General features: G+C 43.2%; 3 protein-coding genes across 4 annotated transcripts; 1 reads left to right on the top strand and 2 right to left on the bottom strand.

The window, feature by feature from the left end:
* Window positions 1-791: 791 nt before the first annotated feature.
* Window positions 792-3,220, bottom strand: LOC142937991 (E3 ubiquitin/ISG15 ligase TRIM25-like). Its single transcript, XM_076081149.1, has one exon. It carries the CDS (start codon window positions 2,180-2,182, stop codon window positions 935-937), a length of 1,248 nt encoding a protein of 415 aa, XP_075937264.1. The 5' UTR covers window positions 2,183-3,220; the 3' UTR covers window positions 792-934.
* Window positions 3,221-4,158: 938 nt separating this feature from the next.
* Window positions 4,159-15,338, top strand: LOC142937989 (GA-binding protein subunit beta-1-like). Of its 2 annotated transcripts, none has more exons than XM_076081147.1 (8): window positions 4,159-4,322; window positions 5,601-5,708; window positions 7,474-7,641; window positions 8,006-8,200; window positions 11,040-11,148; window positions 11,429-11,593; window positions 12,549-12,670; window positions 13,282-15,338. In XM_076081147.1, exons 2-8 carry the CDS (start codon window positions 5,601-5,603, stop codon window positions 13,741-13,743), a joined length of 1,329 nt encoding a protein of 442 aa, XP_075937262.1. In that variant the 5' UTR covers window positions 4,159-4,322; the 3' UTR covers window positions 13,744-15,338. The 2 variants fall into 2 exon arrangements, with proteins under 2 accessions (XP_075937262.1, XP_075937263.1); XM_076081148.1 differs by lacking the exon at window positions 4,159-4,322 and adding an exon at window positions 4,335-4,527.
* A 4,956-nt stretch (window positions 15,339-20,294) lies between these two features.
* LOC142937945 (cortexin-3) lies at window positions 20,295-20,546 on the bottom strand. The gene has a single exon (XM_076081082.1). It carries the CDS (start codon window positions 20,544-20,546, stop codon window positions 20,295-20,297), a length of 252 nt encoding a protein of 83 aa, XP_075937197.1.
* Between the last annotated feature and the right edge of the window lie 820 nt (window positions 20,547-21,366).

Raw genomic sequence — 21,366 nt, 5'->3', positions numbered from 1 at the left:
TAAAAATATTTTTTACATCAAATTGATGTCATGGGAAAATGTATTATTTTTATTTATTTCTCTTTACAAAATCCTCCGTAGCCAATGCAATGGAATCCGTATTAGCAAATTAGCCCATGTTTTAGTTTAGTGGTTTCAAGAGGAACAATTTCTCATTCATACTCTCATATATCACTTTCACACTTCAGCTTTGTATGATACCCTGGAATGAAGACAAGAAGAAAATACAGTGTTCATGTTTGTTTATTCATCACGTATACATTTTCGTGCAGAGAAATGTCGGTTCAGGTAAAAATAAAAAGCATCATGAGCAGTAACAGCATCCAAGGCTACACAGACGCAGGAAGGAGCGATAAAAACTTAAAGCAATTCAACAAAACAATCAGTTTTTTTTAGCAATAAACACACTGGAGACGTTTCGGCTGCTTGCAATCTGCAACCTCACAGCTGGATGCCGCCTAATGCTACACACTGCACCTTTAAATAACATAATTCAACCCACTTTCCCTTCAATGACTTCTGTCTATTTGAGTTTGCAGAACGTAGCTGAGTCTCCTCCAGCAGTGACTCCTAAAGCTGGGAATAGACCGATTCCAGCATAGAGAGGCTGAGTGAATGTGGACTTGACTCTGTGGAGGAGGGTCATGGTGTCGGAGACGCTGTAGAAGGACAGATTTCCTGTACCATGATCCAGGTACACTCCTATTCTGGAGGACTGAGGACCTGGGATGGTAGTTGTGTTTTTGTTGTACATGAATTTGTATCCGCTGTTGTCAAAAACTATTGCCCAAGACATGTCGTTGCCTCCGAATCCACGTCTGCTTGTAAAACCTTCTGTGTGCTTGAATGCAACTGCTACTTTAACTCCTTTCCCTTTGCACTCCACCTCCCAGTAATGAACCCCAGTCAGCCACTCTCTACTCAGGACCTGAGGCTAAGCAGGGAATCGGTCCAGGTGACTAGAATAAGACTGTGCTTCGGACACGTATGTTGCTTTTCTGTTCGCCTCAGACAATAACAGCTGTTTGTTTGCTGTGTTCGGATCCAGTGTGATGTCGCAAGAATATTTCAGGAATTCATCTCTGGTCTTGGGCTCCGGGTCTGGCAGTAAAACGTCCGCTTTAGTCATTCCTAGTGAGATGTTGGTCCACTTCTCACGCAGAGCCTCCTCTAGTTCGTCTCTGACTTCTGTCAAGGTCCCCGTTACGCCCTCGAAGTGCCCCACAGGACTTTTATTTACCGCAGAGAAGTCTTTAAGTCGCCCGATTCGTGCCAGGGAGGGGTAGCAGCGCCGAAACTCGTTGTGATCCTTGGTGCGTGAGAGCTTCCTCAGCCCAGCGTCTTTCCTCTTCAACCAAGTGATCTTATGCTCCGTCTTCTCTTGAAGCTCTGCGATCTGACACAACTTGCCGTTTAGCTGAGATCTGATCTCTCGCTTCACATCAGAGCTTCTTTTCTCCACGAGACGGATCAGCTCGGCGGAGATCTTCTCGCTCTCCTCCAATGCTTTATCTGCAGAGTGATTGACCGCCTCCACCTCCTGTTGAAGCGCCTTCGCGTCCTTCTCTCGTTGCTGGATTCTGTGGCTGATGCGTTGTCGACTCAGCTTGATCTTATCCCGCCTCGTGGTCCTTTCTGCCATGGCAGTCGAGACTGTGGATTGACAGATACACTGCCGATCGGCGCAGCATAGCATCTTCATCACCTCCTCTTCACGAGAGCAGATGTTCTCCTGGAGCGTCCCGGAGGGGTCCAACAGCTGGTGTTTTTCAAAAGCAGGGGATTCATAATGAGGCTGGAGGTGTTGCTCACAGTAAGAGGCCAAACAGACCAGACAGGACTTGAAGGCCTTCAGCTTTCTCCCGGTGCAGACGTCACAGGCCACGTCTTCAGGTCCGGCATAGTAGTGATCAGCAGGAGCAGCTTGGAGTCCAGTCTTCTTCAGCTCCTCCACTAAAACTGTTAACATGGTGTTCTTCAGCAGGACAGGCCTCGTTGTGAAGGTCTGCCTACACTGAGGGCAGCTGTGGATTTCATTGTCATCCTCTTCGTCAAAGTGGGATTCAATACAGTTCATGCAGTAACTGTGTCCACAGGGAACAGTCACCGGATCCTCCAGCAGATCCAGACAGATCGGACAACAGAAGGTTTCCCGGTTCAGCTGGACTTCTTTCAGCGCCATTACTCCTGGTGGCAGTGACTGTTTGGTATGAACAGAAACAAGTCTGTGCTCTGACTCAAATACAAATACTCAAAATGTTCCTGTTTATTTGCTAATCATCACTGAATGGGGCCCATCAGCTCCTGCCCTATCACATGGTGTGGTCACTCCCATCTTAACACTTGCAAATCAGTGAGGGGGAGGAAGCAAGGCGACACAGACACAGAGTGGAGAGTGGGAGGAAGTGGGAGGGCTTTATTAGCATGACCGATCAGAATGATTGCCAAAGCAGCGATATGAAATAATAGGGAACATATCATCAATGATATCAAATACAATATAATAAAGGCAGTTGAGCAATCTCAAGTTCCTCCTTTAAACTTGAGAGAAGGTAAGCAGAAGGTGAGTTGTGGACCTCCAGCTCAAACCCTGAAAGTGGATCCTGACTTCTGACCTAATCTAAGAGGTCAAAGTTCAGGTATATTTTGGATTTTTTATTCCTTGAATATCATCTAAAGCCATAAAGCCCTTGATTCCTCCGTGTTGGACCAATGATGGATGGTCAGCAGTCCCTTCTTTCAATGAACTTCTAATAAACACACTACAATGTGTATTGCTGCCCCCAATAATCACTACCCTGTGCTTCCTGTTTAAATGAATTTAACTTTTAAACTCTGGATTATGTTTTACTTGACCTTTTGATCACCACATGAGTTGCTGAAACCACCTACACAAACAAATTTCTCAGATTTAATGCTGTCGGCCGCGACACAATGATATTTGGTATATTGTTTTGTGTAGTGTGGCCTTTAAATTATCTTCAGTTTTGAGAAAAAGGTGGATAGAAATCCAATCATGGATATCTTTTTAAATATTTGTTTATTTTTGTAAACTATGCAAGGTTGCAAAAGAAGGACTCATTCAGGAGTGGGTGAAAGAAAAGGGAGTCAATGTGCGGGTTTAGCGAGGACGTGAGAGAAACTAAGCGACTGTACTCGATTGAAACTCCAACAACAGTTCACCAGGCAGATCACCCACTGTAAACCTAAAAAGCCCCCCCCCCCCCCCCCCCACTCCACCAACGACTGAATGACTTCAAGTCTTCTTTTAAAGACAATGGGACAATCCTGATGACTGTCTCTCACCTGGAGAGGGACGTTGAAAGGCTGTTCGTTTGCTTTGGAAATCTAAATGTATAGGCTGTGTGTATCATGCCAATAAAGCCCCATTGATCATAATATGAATAGAATTGAGCTGTTTGAGAGACAAAGCTTAAAACTGTTTTTATTTCGTTGTTTATTCTGCACTTAGTGCTTTCATGTTTGAATTTTTTGTTTTTTTAATCAAATAACCTGTTTTTCCTTTTCTTCTCATTTTTATATGAAGATAAAATACAGTTAATAACAGCCGGGGGTATATTCAACTAACTCTGTTGTGCACGTAAAATTACCCGTTATATAATACAGTAATAATAATAAAATGTAAACTAATTATGTCTTTTTCTTGACACCTATAGGGGACATAATGTAGAAGCAGGTTTAAAGTTGAGTTCTAAACTCATCTTTGAATAGCCAGCATGTTTATTCAATCAAAGTAATGGATTCATTAATTAGGAAAATTATCTTAAATTTAAAATAATTCCTGAAAATAATTCATATTCTCCTAAATAAATGAATAAATGCACTATGACCAACTCTGCACAGAAGCTTTTTGCTGTTTACGCCGACTGAAGTTGAAATCAGATTTTACCTTCAAAATAAACTTACTTCCTGGTAAACACATCATGACCATACATCTCTTATCGTTATATTAAAGTAAAACCTGTAGGAAGGTTCAGATGAAAACAAAATAGACCTTTTCACTTAATATTAAGACTTTTTTTAGTGACACATACTGCATTATTTCCCCCAAAACACATTGTGACACGGGTGTAGCTTTTATTTTATTTTGAAAAGTCAAACCGGAACACCCCCGGTCCACTTTACGTTTGTCGTGTCGCCGCCATTTTTGATCCTCAAATAATAAAAACAAAACAAAAAACACAAATGATAGGCTTATTTTGTTTTCGCGAAGAAGTTACATAAAGTTGAACAATTAGCTCAGGTTCACCAGAAACCAGAAATAGCTAAAAGATACTCTGCTGACATCGCCATTTTTAAAGGCAAGTATACCACGATAACTAGACGGTAGTATAAGTGTGATAACGTGCTTTAACCTCGTTGTTTATTGGTAAACATCCGAGCAGAGCCGTCGTCCCTGATGTTTTTGGCAGATGTGGAAATATCTCCTCTGATAGCCGCAACTTCCACCGGAACAAACCGGACTTTAGAGGGTGTCAACACATGTAACGCGGAGCTGTCTTCTTCGTATGTTTTACCGTTATAGCGCGTTCTGCATAATAACGATAAGCCACGTGGAGCAGAGTCAAGCTTTCATTTCTGTGTGTTTTTATTAAGCAAATCAATTCTAACACTTTTAAATAAATAATGCATGGACGAGCTACTACAATGCATCACGTTTAGTTTGAACATTCCTTGTGTGTACTTGCTTAATATTCCCCTTAGTTATTGTGGATTTTTTAATATTCTTTACTGTTTTATTACTTATTTACTTATTTATTATACTTGTTTTTTACTATGTCTCTTGTTTGCACTACCCACTATGCTGCTGTAATCCTGTAAATAAAGGATTATCTTATTGTATCTTATCTTGTTTACTCACTCACCACTATAATTACACACATGTTACACTAACAACAGTAAAAACACGATTGCAAAGGTGGGACGTAAAAGTACTTTCTCAAGTACTATCAGTATAATTTTAAGGTTTTAGTACTTTACTTAAATTAGTCCTTTATGTGCTGCTTTATAATTCTGCTCTACTGTATTTCAGAGGGAAATTAATTTATCAGCTGTAGTTACTCGTCACTTTGAGACAAAGTTTTTGTATATACAACCTATGATGATCTTATATAATACAATGCATTGCTTTAAGAAGGCCTCTACCTTAACCATCAAAGTAATAAATATCCAATAATGTCATATATAGATAATAATCTAATACTGACAGGAACCTTTTTTTTTTTTGCAGAATATTCTCATGTCTTCAAATTGGTTATTTTGTCCCCCAAAAAAGTTTAAATACATTTACAGTGATATCGAAACAGAGAGAAATCCTCATGTCTGACAAGTTGTAAAAAAGTTAATTGTTTGTATGTTTGCTCGTCTCGGCGCTTCAGTAAACAGTCCGGCATCAAACGTTTTCCCATAAAACTGGATGAAGATATTGAAACATTTGTGATGATCTTCTCATATGCAACATATTGGCTCAACAAACATAAGACAAACCATCATTTAAATACTGTGTATCCTGGATATTATTATTTCCCACTAAAGCAACAATACAGTCACACTCTCATGTTTCTCCTACCTGTCAGCAGATGTCGCTGGTGTATCTTGGGCAGCAGCTGCTGGAGGCGGTGCGAGGTGGACAGGATGATGATGTCAAAGCCCTGATGGCCAATGGGGCTCCGTTCACTACGGACTGGGTGAGGCTGATATGCGTTAATTACGGAATAATTTTTCAGGCTAATCTGTAATGACATGAGTGCGAACCCTCACCTGCTGCCAAGAAACAGAAATTGTCAGCTCTTGGTGTTGTTTCGGACTAAGTCACCCTGCAGTGGCAGAGCGACAGTGATGCTGAGGCGTCATATTGAGCTCAAAAGACAGGAAAAAGTAAAAGAAATATCAAGCAGACGCTTACTGAAGGAAAAACATTGACACTCAGATACTCTGTTCAGTCTGTACTCAGTCGTGTGCCTGCAAACGTATACTTCTCTCTGTTCAAAGAAGGTAAAACAAACTGTATGAAGGTACAGGCCAACAACGTTACTGCAATTTGCATTTCTCAGATACATGTAATACGCTGACTATACACTGCAAACATCATGCCACATATCTGTGACATCACACATCATGCCACATATCAATTTATTTCTTCTAATTTGCATTTTTTTGTTTATTCAATTGTTCTGCAGATTGATAGAATGGTCGTCTCTCTGTACTTGTTTATTGGAAGAGCCTGCAGGCACTTTCCTCTGACTTTCTTCTGATCACATCTATATATAACATTCATTTATAATTTACCGCTCACAGGCAACGCCGCGCGCATCACCAATGGAGTTCTAATGAATGTGCTCTTCCCTAATGCCACCTGTGTCTCTACTGTACAAGAACAGATTGAAGGTTTCTCAAAATGGATTGATTTTAAAGTGGAGTTCGCTCATTCGCCTGTGACACGGTGTCACATGACTTAGTGGATTTATGCCACATGATGTCTGCATTTTTAAAATAAGGCGAGAAATAGCAGCCATTAATGAAATGGACCAGATTTGTCCCTCTTTTCCTCAGTAAAGCAGACTGCGTGAATGTAACAGACGATGATTTGAATGTCTATTACCTTGGAGTGTCAACGCTGGTGGATTAGCTGTCTTTTGTGCCGCAGTGTGTGACGCACACGAACGAGACTTTCAAGCCTTTGACAAACTCCTGCACCAGTAATAACTACACTGGAACAACTAATGCGAGACTTAGTTGACAGTTTGTGTTTACAGTAAATCTGACATGTCGTGAGCACTGGATCATTACTTGTGAAAGTCATGTAACAGCTTCTTTCTTTTGTTAGCATAATGTGTGGCTCTGGGGGATTCATCAAGTCTCAGAAAAGTACTGAATTCATGTCATTTTGAGTAATCCTGGCTGTGTTTTAACCACAGATCTTGTAACAGAAAGACTCGTGTTGTGGCGTTTGACAGACCAGGCAGGAAGTCTGTAGAAAGAAGCTATTGAGTTGCATTGTGAAGTGAACTTAACCTCTTAAAAAAGGACTAAATGTTATGATCTGTGGCCCTTTGCTGCATATATTTGAACCGTTTTCTCTCAAGAGTCCCCCAACTTTATCGTAGTACAATACTAAACCCTTGATCGGCTCACACAGCGGCAGCCTGAAGTCAGAGAATTGAACTTCTGCCCCAGAGATGATTGAGACTGAGACTTTATCCCTCTTTAATGACCCCTGTCGAATTTCCATTAAACACTGAGCCTTCGCTGCTGTTGAACTCAGATTCAATGTGTTTGAGCGACTGTGTGATTACAAACTTTGGGATTATTGGGTGAAAACAAAAGCTTTATCTTGAGTGAACTCGCCCTGGATAAAGTTAAATATAAATCCCCTCTAGCAGCTCCTTTACATCCCGTGTTCCCTCTCTATCTCTCTCTCTCTCTCTCTCTCTCCTCCTCCTCTTCCTCCAGCTGGGCTCGTCGCCGCTGCATCTCGCAGCCCAGCACGGCCATCACTCCACCGCCGAGGTGCTGCTGCGTGCCGGGGTCAGCCGGGACGCCCGGACCAAAGTGGACAAGACCCCTCTTCACGTGGCCGCCTCGCAGGGTCACTCCACCATAGTGGGCCTGTTAGCGCAGGTGAGGAGAGACATGCTGCTGTGTGTTTGCCAAATTATTGTTTGAATATGTTTTAAAAAGTTGTTGTTTTTTACATTTTAATATTATATACATATAATATACATACTCAATTTGTTTTAAATGTGTCAGGAACTTTCTATGTGAACCAAAAAGCAATCAAACACAAAAAAACATATGGAGCTTGTTTCAGAGACTTAAATGATATTTTTAAACCACGTTACACTGTTTTCAACATTGCTGGATTCTGCTCACTACACTGCATCTATCTGCCGAGTCACAGGCATCTTTTCTCATCTTTTCTGTCTCCCCTCTGTTTCTTTTGTTTCCTTGTCTCGCCACCGGGGGGCGCCGCACGTCCGCGCAGAACGGCGCCGACATCAACGCCAAAGACATGCTGAAGATGACGCCGCTGCACTGGGCGGCCCAGCGCGGCCACAGGGAGGTGGCCGAGCTCCTGCTGAGGTACGACGCGGACGTCCACTGCCTCAGCAAGTTCGACAAGACGCCCTTCGACATAGCCATGGACGCCAGAAACACCGAGCTGATGATACTGCTACAGGTGGACGGACGGAGGGAGGGAGGGAGGGAGGGGATGGGGATGGGATGGGGTGGGAGAGGGAGAGATAGAGAGAGATAGAGAGACAGAGACATACTGGGAGAGAGAGAGAGAGAGAGAGGGGAAGAGACATACTGGGAGAGAGAGAGACAGAGAGAGAGAGAGAGAGAGAGACAGAGACATACTGGGAGAGAGAGAGAGAGAGAGAGAGACATGTGAGGAGTCAGACAGACACATGAAGGATGAATGAAGACAGATATAAATGGAGGACGAGAGAATGGAAAGTGAGAAGAGACGTGAAGATGATGAGGGTAAGGAGAGGAAGAAAGTGAAGAAGAAATGATGCAGGGGGAAATGAATAGGTGAACTGAGAGGGAAAAGGAAGGGTGAGGCATGCGGGGCGGAGGACAGAACAGCAGAGACGAGTGGACTCAGGTCATTTCTGTTTCACTTCAGTGGAAGGTTATAAAGGAAGGTAACAGAGGGGGAGGAGATAGACGGACAGATAGATGAAGGAGGGTAAGACAAGGACAGACAGATGGATGAACGAGGGGCTTGTGAGAGAGGAAGGGAAGGTGGGGGGGAGAAAAGATGGACAGAGATCAGAAGAAAGGAGGGGGGGTTAGGAGAAATGGGGGAGCCGAGGAGATTAACAAAAAGACGAAATTTAAAGAAGAGAATAAGAAGACAAAGTGTGAGACTGCACAGTGCTCCTGTGATTTAAAATAAAATACGTTTGATGTTTTCTAAGTGCGAAAAAAAAAAAAGCTCCAGTCGGACTCTCACCGGCGTTGCTATGGTTTCAGTGGCCGTGCAGACTCTCTCTCTGTCGGACGGCCATGTTGTTCTCACCGTAACACCGGTACGGAGACTCCATTTCACACAACATCGGGTTAGACGTCACACAGAGTCCACACTGATAATTAAAATACCAGCGTTGAGGTGCAGGATTACGTTGAAAGTAGTGGACACAGTGTTTTTTTGGGGGAGAAATGTGATTATTTAAAGGCCAACACACTCTCCTCACCGAGGCCTCACGTAACACAGGTGAGTGTGTGCCTTTCAGGTGGAGCGTAGGAGGTTCTAGTTAGATAACTCCTCTCTTTGGACAGGCCTCTTCAGCAAGGATACAGATAGCAGGGCCTCCAGCTGAAAGCAGCTGGTTGACCTGTGCGAGACGGCTGCGTACAGAAGGGCACTGACACATGTTGATGAAACACAAACACCCACAATCAGCCACAATGGGAAACTAAATAAATCAATATCGCTCTAAGTGAACGCTCTATTGAGAATGTTTTCACTGCTTTACCGTGCCGTCAAACAGCTTCCCCACGGGGAACTGAAGCTGTTATCTATTCTCTCTTCAAAGCCACCAGACAGCAGTCATTTTACCTCTCAGAACACGGGGGTTGCTGGTCTACCACCAGTACAGATACACCAAATACGGTAAAATCACTGTTTTTGTCAAAGGAGTCTCGTGGCGTTGAAGAGAGCAGAGACGGATGCAACGGCGTCGGTTCGCTGTCGGAAGGAGCCGCCTGACTGCAAAGTAAAGCAGTGAAGATATTCTTCATCAGGTGGATGAAACACATTGTGCTGCTGCCACACTGTCCCTTTAATTCACTGCTGCGCTCTGATGAAATAAAGCACTTTGGAGAGATTGAAAGAGACACAGACACAGGGCCGTAAAATAACAACACGGTTTCTCTTTCTTATCGAGTCTGTGCAGATGAAAGGTCGACTGCAGATGGAATCACGTCGCTGAATCATCAGGGGATGAACAATAAAACAAACTATTGGTTTTAAACCTCAGCCTACACATATTGCGGCCGTCATATTTCATCCACCGTTAACCACACGACGACCTCGGAAAAACGGGCCGATTTTAGAAAAACGAGAGAGTCGTACCATCAATGAAATGATTCTCAAGACGATCACAGATCAGATTCACCTTCTTTGAACCTTATATCTCACTGAGACTCTTTCTAACAGAAGTGGTTAAAAGTGTCTGTTTCAGTCACAGAACACTGATGCTGTCTACTGTCTTATCTTGTGTGTAAACCTTTTTATCTTCGGTCAGATGAAACACTTGGAAGGATCCTATTTTATACATCACAGTGTTTTCAGTGTTTCATTCCATTCTGTGCCCGTTGTTATCTGATTGGATTACACATTCATCTAACATGTAGCAATAGATCAGCAATTGTATTATGTGCCACTTTCTCCCTCAAAGCTGCATTTAAATATCAATTAAAAGAGGAGGGAAGCATTACTGGGTCCATACAATCTAAATGTACAATTATTTAAAAAAAAAAGCCAATTATTAACTAACAGCAGCGCGGCTGAAACTCTCAGAGACGGTCAAAATGACTCTGCTATTTTATAATCTTAACACGACCTGCAGTTCACGTTAGCCATCTCTGCGATAACTGTATATATAACTGGGGCTGTGCGGTCCGTGTACGCTTTGATAGTTTGTTTATTGGATTAAATCCAAAGACAAACAACTTTGTTAGGCTTATTTTCTGTAACCAGTGTAGCATGAAAGCAAGGTGGGATTAACAATCTATCTAGCTAACGAGTGGACACTTCCTCGTCCTCTCATGTTGGACTGAGTGTTGTCAGTGTTGTGTTTACAGCTAGTTTCAGTTGCCCACAAATAGCCAAAAAAGTCAGTTATTGCAGGTTTAAGCACTTTCAACTTTTCTGTTTTGGGTTTGTGCAGAATTGTAGTTCTTGAATTTAGTCTTTTAACTGCAGACAGAGCTCAATATAACCGCAGCTCTTCTTGTGTGTGTGTGTGTGTCTGTGTCTGTGTGTGTGGCTGTGTGTGTGCGCACAGGACGGCATGCAGAACCAGGTGAACGTCGAGCCAGAGTCCCACTACATCATCCGTGCTGGTGGGCTGGTCAACCTCTCAGAGCTGGTCACCGCCACCAGGACCAGCGCAGGTAGGCCGCACACGTGATTATACCACCAGTTGTGTTTAGGTGCAGAGATAAAGTACAAGAATTAAGTGACAAAAATGATGAATAAACAGCAGATGGAAGCTCAGGAGACTTACTGTGTCGTCCCGAGAGACATATGATCGTATCTGAAACATCTGGACTGGACACCACCATCTACAGAACAGTTGTTAATTTAGGAATTTCGTTAACCATCCACGGAGTGTCTGAACAAGTCCTACGCGGCAGCTGTTCCCTAACAATACAAGCCTACCGTTGTCTGCAGGCAAGTCAGAGGACGCCATGGCTGCCGAGTCGGTGGAAGCAACCATTCAGCATGTGGTGGGCGACGGCGGGCAGAGGGTCATCACCATCGTGACGGACCAACACGGCAACCTGCAGCCGGCGTCCCTGGGCCAGCAGCTCTTCTTCACCCTGCAGGGGCAACAGAGTGAGTGGGCAACTCAGCGCTCTGGAATACTCATGAGGACCTAGCTGAGAATAGGGATGCATTGACGTCATAAATACAGATAGTTTCTATTTTTTTTTTTAAAAGCAGCAATATACCAAAATACAGCTAGTTAGAATATTACAACTCTGCAGACTTCACACACAGACGCTGCTGCTAAGACAAGCTCAGAAAAGCTCAAGACAGCGTTGCCGTTTGCATCTTAAATTCAAAATGTATTTAGGAGATGCAAGTCACTGAAGCCGTTATACATTCTCTCTTCAAAGCCTCAAGACTCCTTTGAAGTTTTACCTCTCAGAACACGGAAGCTGCTGGTCTACCGCTGCACAGATCAATCAGTTAGTTTATTTTATTGTGTGACTTTGGTGTTTTAAAGGGTTAGTTCGGATTCACCAGAGTCCCACAATAACACAAACAAACTAACTGATAGAGGCAGAGGTAGACCAGCAGCTTCCGTGTTCTGCGAGGTGAAACTACTCTTTTTTGTCAATGGAGTCTTGTGGCTTTGAAGAGAGAATAGATGGATGTAACTGCTTCAGTTCCCTTTCAGAAAGGGATGTCTGACGGCAAAGTAAAGCGGTTTGATTTCAAATACAGCTTTCACTTAAACTGATATTGATTTCTTAAGGTTGGTCTTTTATTAGGTGGCTAAAATAAGTACATTTAGCTGCCGCCCCCGTGCCGGGGCATGCCAGACACCATCTACTGTAATACACTGACTGTGGATAAGAACCTCATACAACTCCACTTCAAAAAAATCTGAACTATCCCTTTAAGTTGTTTATTGTGAGAACAGGGAGGTGGGTGTTGCCAAATCAAAGATGGAAAGTATAACAGAAAGATTTCTTACAGGATCAAGACTTTTTGTCTGAAACGAAAAGAAAAATAGAAAATCTAATTATACACTGACTGTTCATATGATGTTTTGCGGTTGCAGTGGTTGCTTTGCCAGCCAGCGCAATCACAGAGGAGGTGGTCGTGGAGGAGCCTCAGCAGGCCACGCCCACACGCAAGAGGAAGACTGACCCCGCAGCCAATCACATCAGCCTAACAGACAAGGTAAGCCAGGAGGATTTAGGTACACATCAGCTGTTTGAACCTTTTATGTACTGGGATTATAATACGACTCATTTACGGCGTAACTTTATCTAATTACTGTCTGGAAGTTCAGCTGAAAGGTCCCATACATCCGACTCAGTTCTTAAATACTTCAGCCACAGCTTGTCATTCAAAGTAATGAAACCCAAATGTAGTGGAACATCGTGCTACATTGGTATTTTAAATTCCCACACAACCAACTCTGCTATCTTACAACATCTTGAGTTGTCAGATACGTTTATATTTATGTTAGTTAGTCATAAACCTGTGAACAGTTCCCGTCTTAACTACATATAAACGTGGCTTATAAGTTGAGAGCTTCCATTATGACACAATATCATTTTGTCTCTGGTTGAAGCTCATTGAAATCAACATTAAAACAGTTTTACACATATTACTTAGGAGCTAGTCCTTTAATATCATGCACCTAAACAGAGCCACTGTGGACAATTACCTGTTTACTTTTTGTTTGTTGTAAAGATAGAAGAATGAGCGCATTTCAGTTCATTCAACTGTGGAAAATGTAATTTTGTTGGATGCTTTAACCGCTGATTTGTTTGTTTTATTTCCAGAAGGTCAAAGAAAGCCGCGAGCAGCTGGAGCGCCAGCTGCAGGAAGCCAATCTTAAAGCCCAGGGCTACCAGCAGCAGCTCCTGCAGAAGGAGCAGGAGGCCGAGCAGTATCGCCTTCAACTGGAGCAGGCCATAGCCATCAGCAACAGCAGAATCAGCAACGGCATCGACGCGGCGACGGACACCTTGAACGGCGGCGCCACAGTGAAGCAGGAGGAGGAGGAGATGATGGTACAGGAGCAGGTAGAGACGACGGAGGAAGCTGGAACAACAGAGGTGGAAGAAGGGGAGAGGGAAGACGGGAAGCTGGAGGAAGAAGTCATCTGTGAACTTCCAGAAGATGCAATTCTTGCGAATGAGCGCGAGCTGGACGTGGAGATCGATGCAACACACACGTCTTCCCCAGGTCGGCGAGGCCGAGGGAGAAGTAGAGGGAGAGGCAGAGAGGGACGCAGACACTAGCTGACGAGTTTTGTTATAATCTATTTAATTCATTTTATAACCTTTTGTAAAAAAAAAAAATGTGGAAGACTTTTGTAAAAATGTCCACGTTTTCATGCGGCACAAACTTTAGATCGACATCTCTTCATAGGACTTTACATCGAGCACACGCTGAGCCTCGAGAGGACATTCCGTCACCATGGACTCAGTTCTTCACTTATTTATCTCTTTGTGGTTCTTAGCTCCGGCTGTAATTTCATTATAGACTCCAAACTGAATGGTAGCTGAGCTAGGTGTAGTGCTAGCTGAAGAATTCATCTTTATACGTGTGTAAATTCATTCATTCTGTGTTGTATTGTGTAAACTTTTAAAAGTGCAATGTGTCAGATCTGGCCTAACAAGTAGGGGGCAGCATTTCACACGACTGGGTCCATACGATCTACATTTATCATCATCAGTTAAAAAGCTAATCACTAACTAACAGCAGGATAACAATATTAGCTTTAGCTTTATATTAGCTCGGAGGACTGAGCGAAATATGACTCCTTTTCTTGTTTCGTCCACTTTGTTACGCACACGTTATAGTATTATTGACCGTCCCTCGCTGCAGCTCTACTTGTTTTTTTTCCGTTTCTGGGTTTCGTCTACGGAAATACTTTTGAGACTATTGAGCAGCTCTACTTGTTCGTCCTCTCGTGTCGGACTGAGGAGAGACTGGACGCTACAGTGACTCACTGTCGCCTCTAGACGACTCTGACACAACGTCGACACTTTAACCTCTTCGGGTCCTGTTGATAATGTTCGGCAGATCTTACACGTTGCTCCTTTAAGTATTTTTTTGTGTTTACATTCTTTTTTTTATAACAGGATTTGGGCCCTCAGACTGTGATGTGTCGCTCAGTGAACGTGCCTCAGTGGGGGTGCGCGGTACGTTCAGAGATAATCATGAAGCAATGACAGTAAGAGCACTTCATGCTCTCTCATCCAGGGTGACCTGCGGTGAGCAGATAGGAGCTCAGTGTCGGCCACAAAGGACACCAGCAGAATGCACGGCCAGTTGACGGACAGACTTTTATCTTTTCTGGGAATCAAACCTGTGACCTTTATATATGTAGAGCAGCCGCCGTCCACTCAGTTATTGTACTGTGTAATGTTATGGGTTTGATATGAGTTGGAACGAGACGGATCTGAAGGGGACAACAGGACGGGGATGACAAATGACATTTCAATGTTAATTGCTTTCGACATGTTTACATGACAGTTTTCACAAATGTCTTTTGGGAGCAGCAGTAGTGCCGTTATCGACGAGAACAAATTAGCCAAGCCGGTTTTCGGGGGTTTTTGAGACAAAAAACATTTTGATTAAACGGCCTTCCTTAGTCTTTGTCCGCTGAGGTCCGCTCCTACACAGCGATCAATAACACGAGCTTGATTGTTTCTTTTGTCCTCCATTAATTATACAAGCCATCTTCTCATTATTGAAACTGTCAGGGGACATTTGTTTACTTGTTTACACTTAAGAGCTTTATTCATCAGAATATCTTATTTTTTGAAGTTTGTAAAAAGTAATTACTGTTTTTGTCATTGAGGCAATAAAAGGCAACCCAAAAAACAAAGTGTACTTTTGTGCTCATTAAACTGTGCTGAGTGATTTTGTGGTTGTTTTAATTAGAGAGACACGTTTGGGAAATAAAAATGAGAAGAAATGGTATTTAATAATTTAAATGGTTTTATATCTGGACTATTTAAAACAATAAAACATTTTATACATTTCAATAAAATGCTCTCTTAATGTTCTTGTATCTTCAATTCCCAACACTTACTAGTTATTATGTGCGTGTGGAGTTATAATTTATGTAAATGTCCCATTTGGTTTCTGTACCGCAGCCAGTAGAAGCATTTATCCTCCAGCTGCTCTCCTGAAGCTCTGCAATGGTCACCAGTAAATGACCGTCATTATACTGGGCAGCTCCCAGTGGCCAACAGCCGGACGCTGTGATGACAAACCTCGTTGCACTCAGCCGTCTTAGTAAACCCTTGAGATGTGAGCACAGAATGGCTCAGCGGGGAGGAGGGAGGGGGGGGGGGGGGGGTGTCTGCTTTTTGATCATGAGTTCTTGCACAGCTGTCTTCCTCTGATGTACTTTTAGGGGCTGAAGCAGATTGAGGCTGACATGAATTCTTGACAGACCAGTTCCAGACTTAAAACTAGACTGGAGCCCATCGCCCCTGTTTTATCCACCTCACACAGGCTTTGCCTGCAGTTTTCAGGACTGATCTCAAATGTTTTGCCCTCGAAGCGCTTCGTGTCCGGGACTCCTTTCAGAGCTTTGAAGGCTGTGTGAGCACTGTCACAGCCTGAGATCACCTGGCGGGGCCCTCTGGCTGTCCCGGAGGAGAGGCCCGGAGTGACAGCGCTTCGTCTGTCGGGGCCTCGAGGCTCAGAACAGCCCGCCTGAGGAGAATGGCTCTATTATAACTGTCATCTTTAGAATCCCGTTTTTAAAATGCAGTCATGTCTGGTTTACGGTTTTATCTTCTTTGTTTTTTATTTTTTATTGAAGAGCTTTAAAACATATACAATCCAATAGAATCGATTTAAACCTGCGAGGCTATCACTGTTTAGCTTCGGGAATGCCAATGTTGATCCGTCTGTCCACCACTGAAATATCTCAAAAACTACAGGATGGATCGCCAAGAAATTTAGTTTAGACATTCATGGTCCTCAGAGGGTCAATCCCGCTGACTGTGGTGATCCTCTGACTTTTCCTGTAACACCACCCCTAGGTTACATAAGTTGGATGGCTTGAGATTCATGGACCTGCAGCCCCACAGAACCACAGTTTTAGACGTACGCATGCGTAATGTTATTAAGCTAACGTAAGCTAGCTACCTTTTGCTTTTCAGGTGTGCAGCGCGTCTTTGGCCTACATTCAGTCAATCGATATATGTTTACATTTAAAAAAAATCTATATTGAATACATTATACACAAATTGTATTTGATAAAAGACGGAATACAAGATAGAAAGATAAAAACGTGGATAATTATTTTGATAATGTTGGCAGCCTTGATAGAGTTTAGTAATCTCTGTCCAGACATCTTAAACTGTGGGTACATGCGTCTAAAACTAAATCTGGAACTCATGCATGCTTACATCTAAAACTGTGAGTCTAGAACTTGCGAATGTGCACGTCTAAAACTGTGGTTCTGTGGGCTCAGGGATTTGTGCTCCACTCAGGATGAATTGTAATCACTTTGCTGATCCATCAACTTTCCACATCGCCCCACAACCAGAGGCAGGTTTCACACAGGTAGATTATGACTATTGCTTAGATTTAACTATTTTTCCAATATTTCTCTGAAAGGTAGAGACCTGAAGCACTTTAAAATAACGCTGGCAATCAACTTTTCTTTGGCGCCAGTGTTCCCTGAAGCTTCACACTATTCAATGAAATAGGTGACAGACTATGAACCTCAATGGCTCTCGGGAATAAGAAAAAACGCTGCAAAATCAATTATACAATATCAGTAGTCCCCTTCCTTATGTCCTCTTGCACAGCTATTCACATTCACAGGGGAACAGTCCCTTCCAACCTGCTCAGACACCATAACATTAACTGGAGGCTGAATAGTGAAATGGGGCGCTTGGGAAAGGGAATAAATTCAGCATATAAGGCGTCTGAGCGAGCAGAGGGTGAAAGTAATTCAATTATCAGAGGCTTTTCTTGAATATGAGTCATGTTGCATAAAGCATGACTGTGCTATCGATCCTTAATGGTTCATGTTTACTGCCGCCGCTCCCACTTGCTGTGTAAGGGCAAGCTAATGAGATTTCAGAAGGCTTTCATTACAGAATGATTTGTTTCCATTTTGCTTGAAATGATCAGAATGTCAAAAACTAAAAGTGTGTTTGTGTAAGAAAAAGGTTTGAGTAGGACTGAAGGTGTTTTTCTTTCATGTCAGAATTATTCTTGAGTGCAGGTGTCATTCTTTTTAAATGATGGAGATCAACGTACCTCATCCTCACAAGTTTCTTCTTTACATCCCAGCAGATTGTCTTCGCTACTCGCTCTGCTTGTGCAACAAACTGGCAGTTTCCTGTACAAACAAACGATGCATGTTTAGTTCTGCTTCCACATTAGAGCCGTAATCAGCCGAGGATGGCATCCACAACACTATTTTGACTTTAAAAAAATGAGCAAACAGTGAAGAAAAGGTTTCAGTGAAGACGTAGGTTGTCTGTTACATAATATTCCCAAAAAGCGGAGAATGCACATTTCTCCTCTGTGGGATCAGCTCGCATTTATTATTCTGATCCGCTTCAGCTCCCCGGCCCTCCCTAAAAAAAAATCAAAATAAAACCTGTGGATGTGTGATATCAGCAGAATTGTTTAGTAACACAGAACAGATGCACACATTCACTGGCAGAGAAACATTCAGAAGTCAATCTATCCTCGTGGTTGCTTCAGTGTGAGAAATGATGCAGGTTTTTTCAGGGGGGTGTGCAGCAGATGATTGTATATCAACATATTCAGCGTCGGTGTCAGAGGGAAGATTGTTATTCTGCGTGGCGTTCCGGAGGGTCTCGGCTCAAAGAGCAGCCTGGGCCTGGAGCCTGGAGACTAGTGTGTGTGTGTGTGTGTGTGTGTGTGTGTGTGTGTGTGTGTGTGTGAGTAGCCAGACAAAGTGTCTGGGTTCACAGAAAACCAATCGAGACACCTGCCGGCTATCACTGCCAGTCGCTGATAATGTGAAGAAAAGAATGCTTTAGGCCTCCGGCACATACTGCCGCCTTGAAAAGGGCAGGCTGGGCTTGGAAGAATGTTTTTCTCATCCATCGTTTGTTTGTTTGCCCTCCACACCTGTGACTCTGGCCGCCTGGTGAACGGACCCTAATGAAATAAAACACATTAAAATGGCAGTTTTGCTCTCTGATCATTTTTATTAGAAAAAAGAACGGCGGCTCCAGGCGGAGAACAGATTGAAACAAAAAAGGCTCCAGTACAGACAGGAAAATAGCTGCTTGAGCAACTGACCCACAGTTACAACATCAGGATTAAAGCACTTCACCATTTATCATGCAAGGAGGGGATACTCTGCAAGAAATACATGCGGGGGGGACGACACATCACCTCTGCACAACATCGCAACATCTGCGATAGGTAGGAAAAGGCCACAGCAGATCACAAGAACATCACACGTCATCGACAGGGGCAGAGTTCACTTCCTGTCCCGGCCACAACAAGAGCAGGTTAACATGTTTTCTTCTTCTTTTTTTTTAGCGGGTTTGTATGACATCTCCGTGAAGTGCAAAGACCGGCTGATTTCCAGCGTCTCCGCAACACCGACGATACTGTAAACAATCTACACTATAAGGCGCACAGTTGAAACAAATTGGCCAACGAAAGAGCCACAAACATCAGTTAGTAAAGGGTTTGACGTGAAAACGCATCGTCATCTTCATCATCGACACTCTGCAGATCTGGCATACCAACTGTCAATATACCAACTGCAGGCAGTTAAATGCTGTTTAAGTGTATCCAAATGAGCACTACGCAAAAAACAAAAACACAAACACATTGAAAGACCAAAAATTCTTCTTCCTAAAACATCAATCTAAACTTTGTTTTTTTTCTTCTAAATTAGGCACACGGTACAGCACAGTAAACGTTTTTTTTCTTCAATACCTCTTTTGGTTGTTGACATCGAAAGGACGTGGACACCGAAGGGCCCTTTTTTTTCATCGCACACACAGAACACTTGTCGTCCCTCACTGCTGGCACTTATCTGTCCAAACCTTAAACATTAAAGGGAGAACTCTTCCACGACAGTTTCCTTCTTTGTGATATTTAACCTGCTTTAGGACCCTAAAAACTAGTCTTATCCAACTATCTAGAAGGTAACAACCACCACGGAATATCCTACAAAGACATAAGGCATTAAAATTCCTCTTCGCCTGAATTACATCAGTCATACAAAGTCTGTGGGACCTCTTGCGTCCGTCCACAAATTAAGACAAAATACGCTAAAAACGAAATACCTCAACAACCTCGACTATCCACGCGTTTTTTGTTTTTTAACACCGATTGTCTACATGATCAATAAAAATCTAAGGACGTAAACATGATAAGATGTAAACACTGTTAGTATCCAACTGGCTTGGACCTCTAAAAGATATTTGACCCTGTGTGAGACGTGAGAAAACACCAAGTCTTCCGCACATGAGATGGAGGAGGAACGAGGTAGTCCACTGGAGAACTGATGGGAGGGAACGGCAGTTATGGGGGACTGGCTCTTGTGCATCGCTTGGACTGAGGGTTTGATCCGTAATCTTCATAGCATAGTTCTGGTTGTCTTGTTAGTAGTTGAGAATTTTCAGATTTGGCAGGGAGAAGCTGTTGAACTCTGGTTAGCGCTCATCTCGACGACAATCCGCCATCGAAACTCTGAACTTTCAGAGGATTTTCTGAAAGCTGTTGTTTTCCTGGTGAATCTGCAGACATTTGTTGTTTGAGCATCAGAATCAGTCTTTTACTTATTTATTTGTATGTTGTAATTAATCAGGGCTCCTCAGACGATGCGGTAATCGAACGTGTCCTTCTCGGTGTGGTCTGTCCAGTTGGACGAGGGCATGCTGCGGTAGGGGTCCAGCAGGATGCGGAAGCAGCGCACTATGAGCAGGGCCAGGAAGATGAAGAGCAGCAGCACGAAGACGAAGGCCGCCTTCTGCTCCAGCGTCAGGTAGGAAGGCACGTGATGGCCGCCGCCTGACGAGGACAGCGTGCTGCTGAAGAGGCCCTCGGCCATCCTGGGCACATCCATGCTTGACCGTCTCGGCTCCAGCTCTTTTGTTGGTTGAGTAAAGATTTTTGGAGGTGAAGATGGGCTCGGTGGACCTGTGAGAGAATCCAAACAGACGGATTATACTGGAGGTATTGTCCTCTGTGGTTTGACAAATATATGAACTCCATGTAATCGTAGAAACAGAAAAAAGTCCTCGCTCTATAAAGGCTCTCTATTTCTGGAACTCCTGGTAAAACTCCCGCTCCGTGAGTAGAGGAGGCTCAGGGGACTCCTTTGGCCTTGAATGTCTGCAGCTCAGGGGGTTTGAATTGGCGCTTTGAAACCACAGCCTGCTATTATGAAATATCCAACCTTGTCTAGTTAATTATATTCCTATGCAACCAATCTGCATCAGCAGTTTGTATTCAATGCCACCATTTAGTTTTAAAAATGTTGTTGGCATACAAACAAACAACGACGGTTTGATTACCAACCAGGTAAAGCGGGCAACTGCCGCTGGTTTAAACTAATGTAACCGAAGATATGTTCACTTTAAAGGTGCTACAGTTTAAATTCAGAGCATCTATGATTTGAGACATTGCCTCCACCCGGCTCTCAGCAACGGTGCCAACAGCGCTAACAACTGCAACAGTGCTGGCAGAGCTAACAGTGTTAACCTGAGGGGAGAACCAGAGAGGACATTCTCTGCTCAGGTAGACATTACTCCACTATATCTTTACACAGCTAATTGTTGTTTGCTGCTATGTGAATTTAAAATTGAGCACATTTAATTTCAATATCAACTGATGTGATGAATTAATGAGGCTCCTCCTGTATTTCTTAATCTTGAGGCTCTAAA

This window comes from Anarhichas minor, unplaced genomic scaffold (genome assembly GCF_050575085.1).
Source record: "Anarhichas minor isolate MPS153535 unplaced genomic scaffold, ASM5057508v1 ptg000079l, whole genome shotgun sequence".
NCBI lineage: Eukaryota > Metazoa > Chordata > Actinopteri > Perciformes > Anarhichadidae > Anarhichas > Anarhichas minor.
This window is presented reverse-complemented; position numbering and strand designations above follow the sequence as displayed.

What these genes read in the sequence shown, in the direction of transcription:
- LOC142937991 (XM_076081149.1), bottom strand. Translation starts at nt 2,182, where the DNA reads ATGGCGCTGAAAGAAGTCCAGCTGAACCGGGAAACCTTCTGTTGTCCG.
- LOC142937989 (XM_076081147.1), top strand. Translation starts at nt 5,601, where the DNA reads ATGTCGCTGGTGTATCTTGGGCAGCAGCTGCTGGAGGCGGTGCGAGGT. An exon ending in CTCCGTTCACTACGGACTGG is followed by an intron (nt 5,709 to 7,473) that starts GTGAGGCTGATA and finishes CTCTTCCTCCAG; the next exon opens with CTGGGCTCGTCGCCGCTGCA. An exon ending in CACCCTGCAGGGGCAACAGA is followed by an intron (nt 11,594 to 12,548) that starts GTGAGTGGGCAA and finishes TTGCGGTTGCAG; the next exon opens with TGGTTGCTTTGCCAGCCAGC.
- LOC142937945 (XM_076081082.1), bottom strand. Translation starts at nt 20,546, where the DNA reads ATGGATGTGCCCAGGATGGCCGAGGGCCTCTTCAGCAGCACGCTGTCC.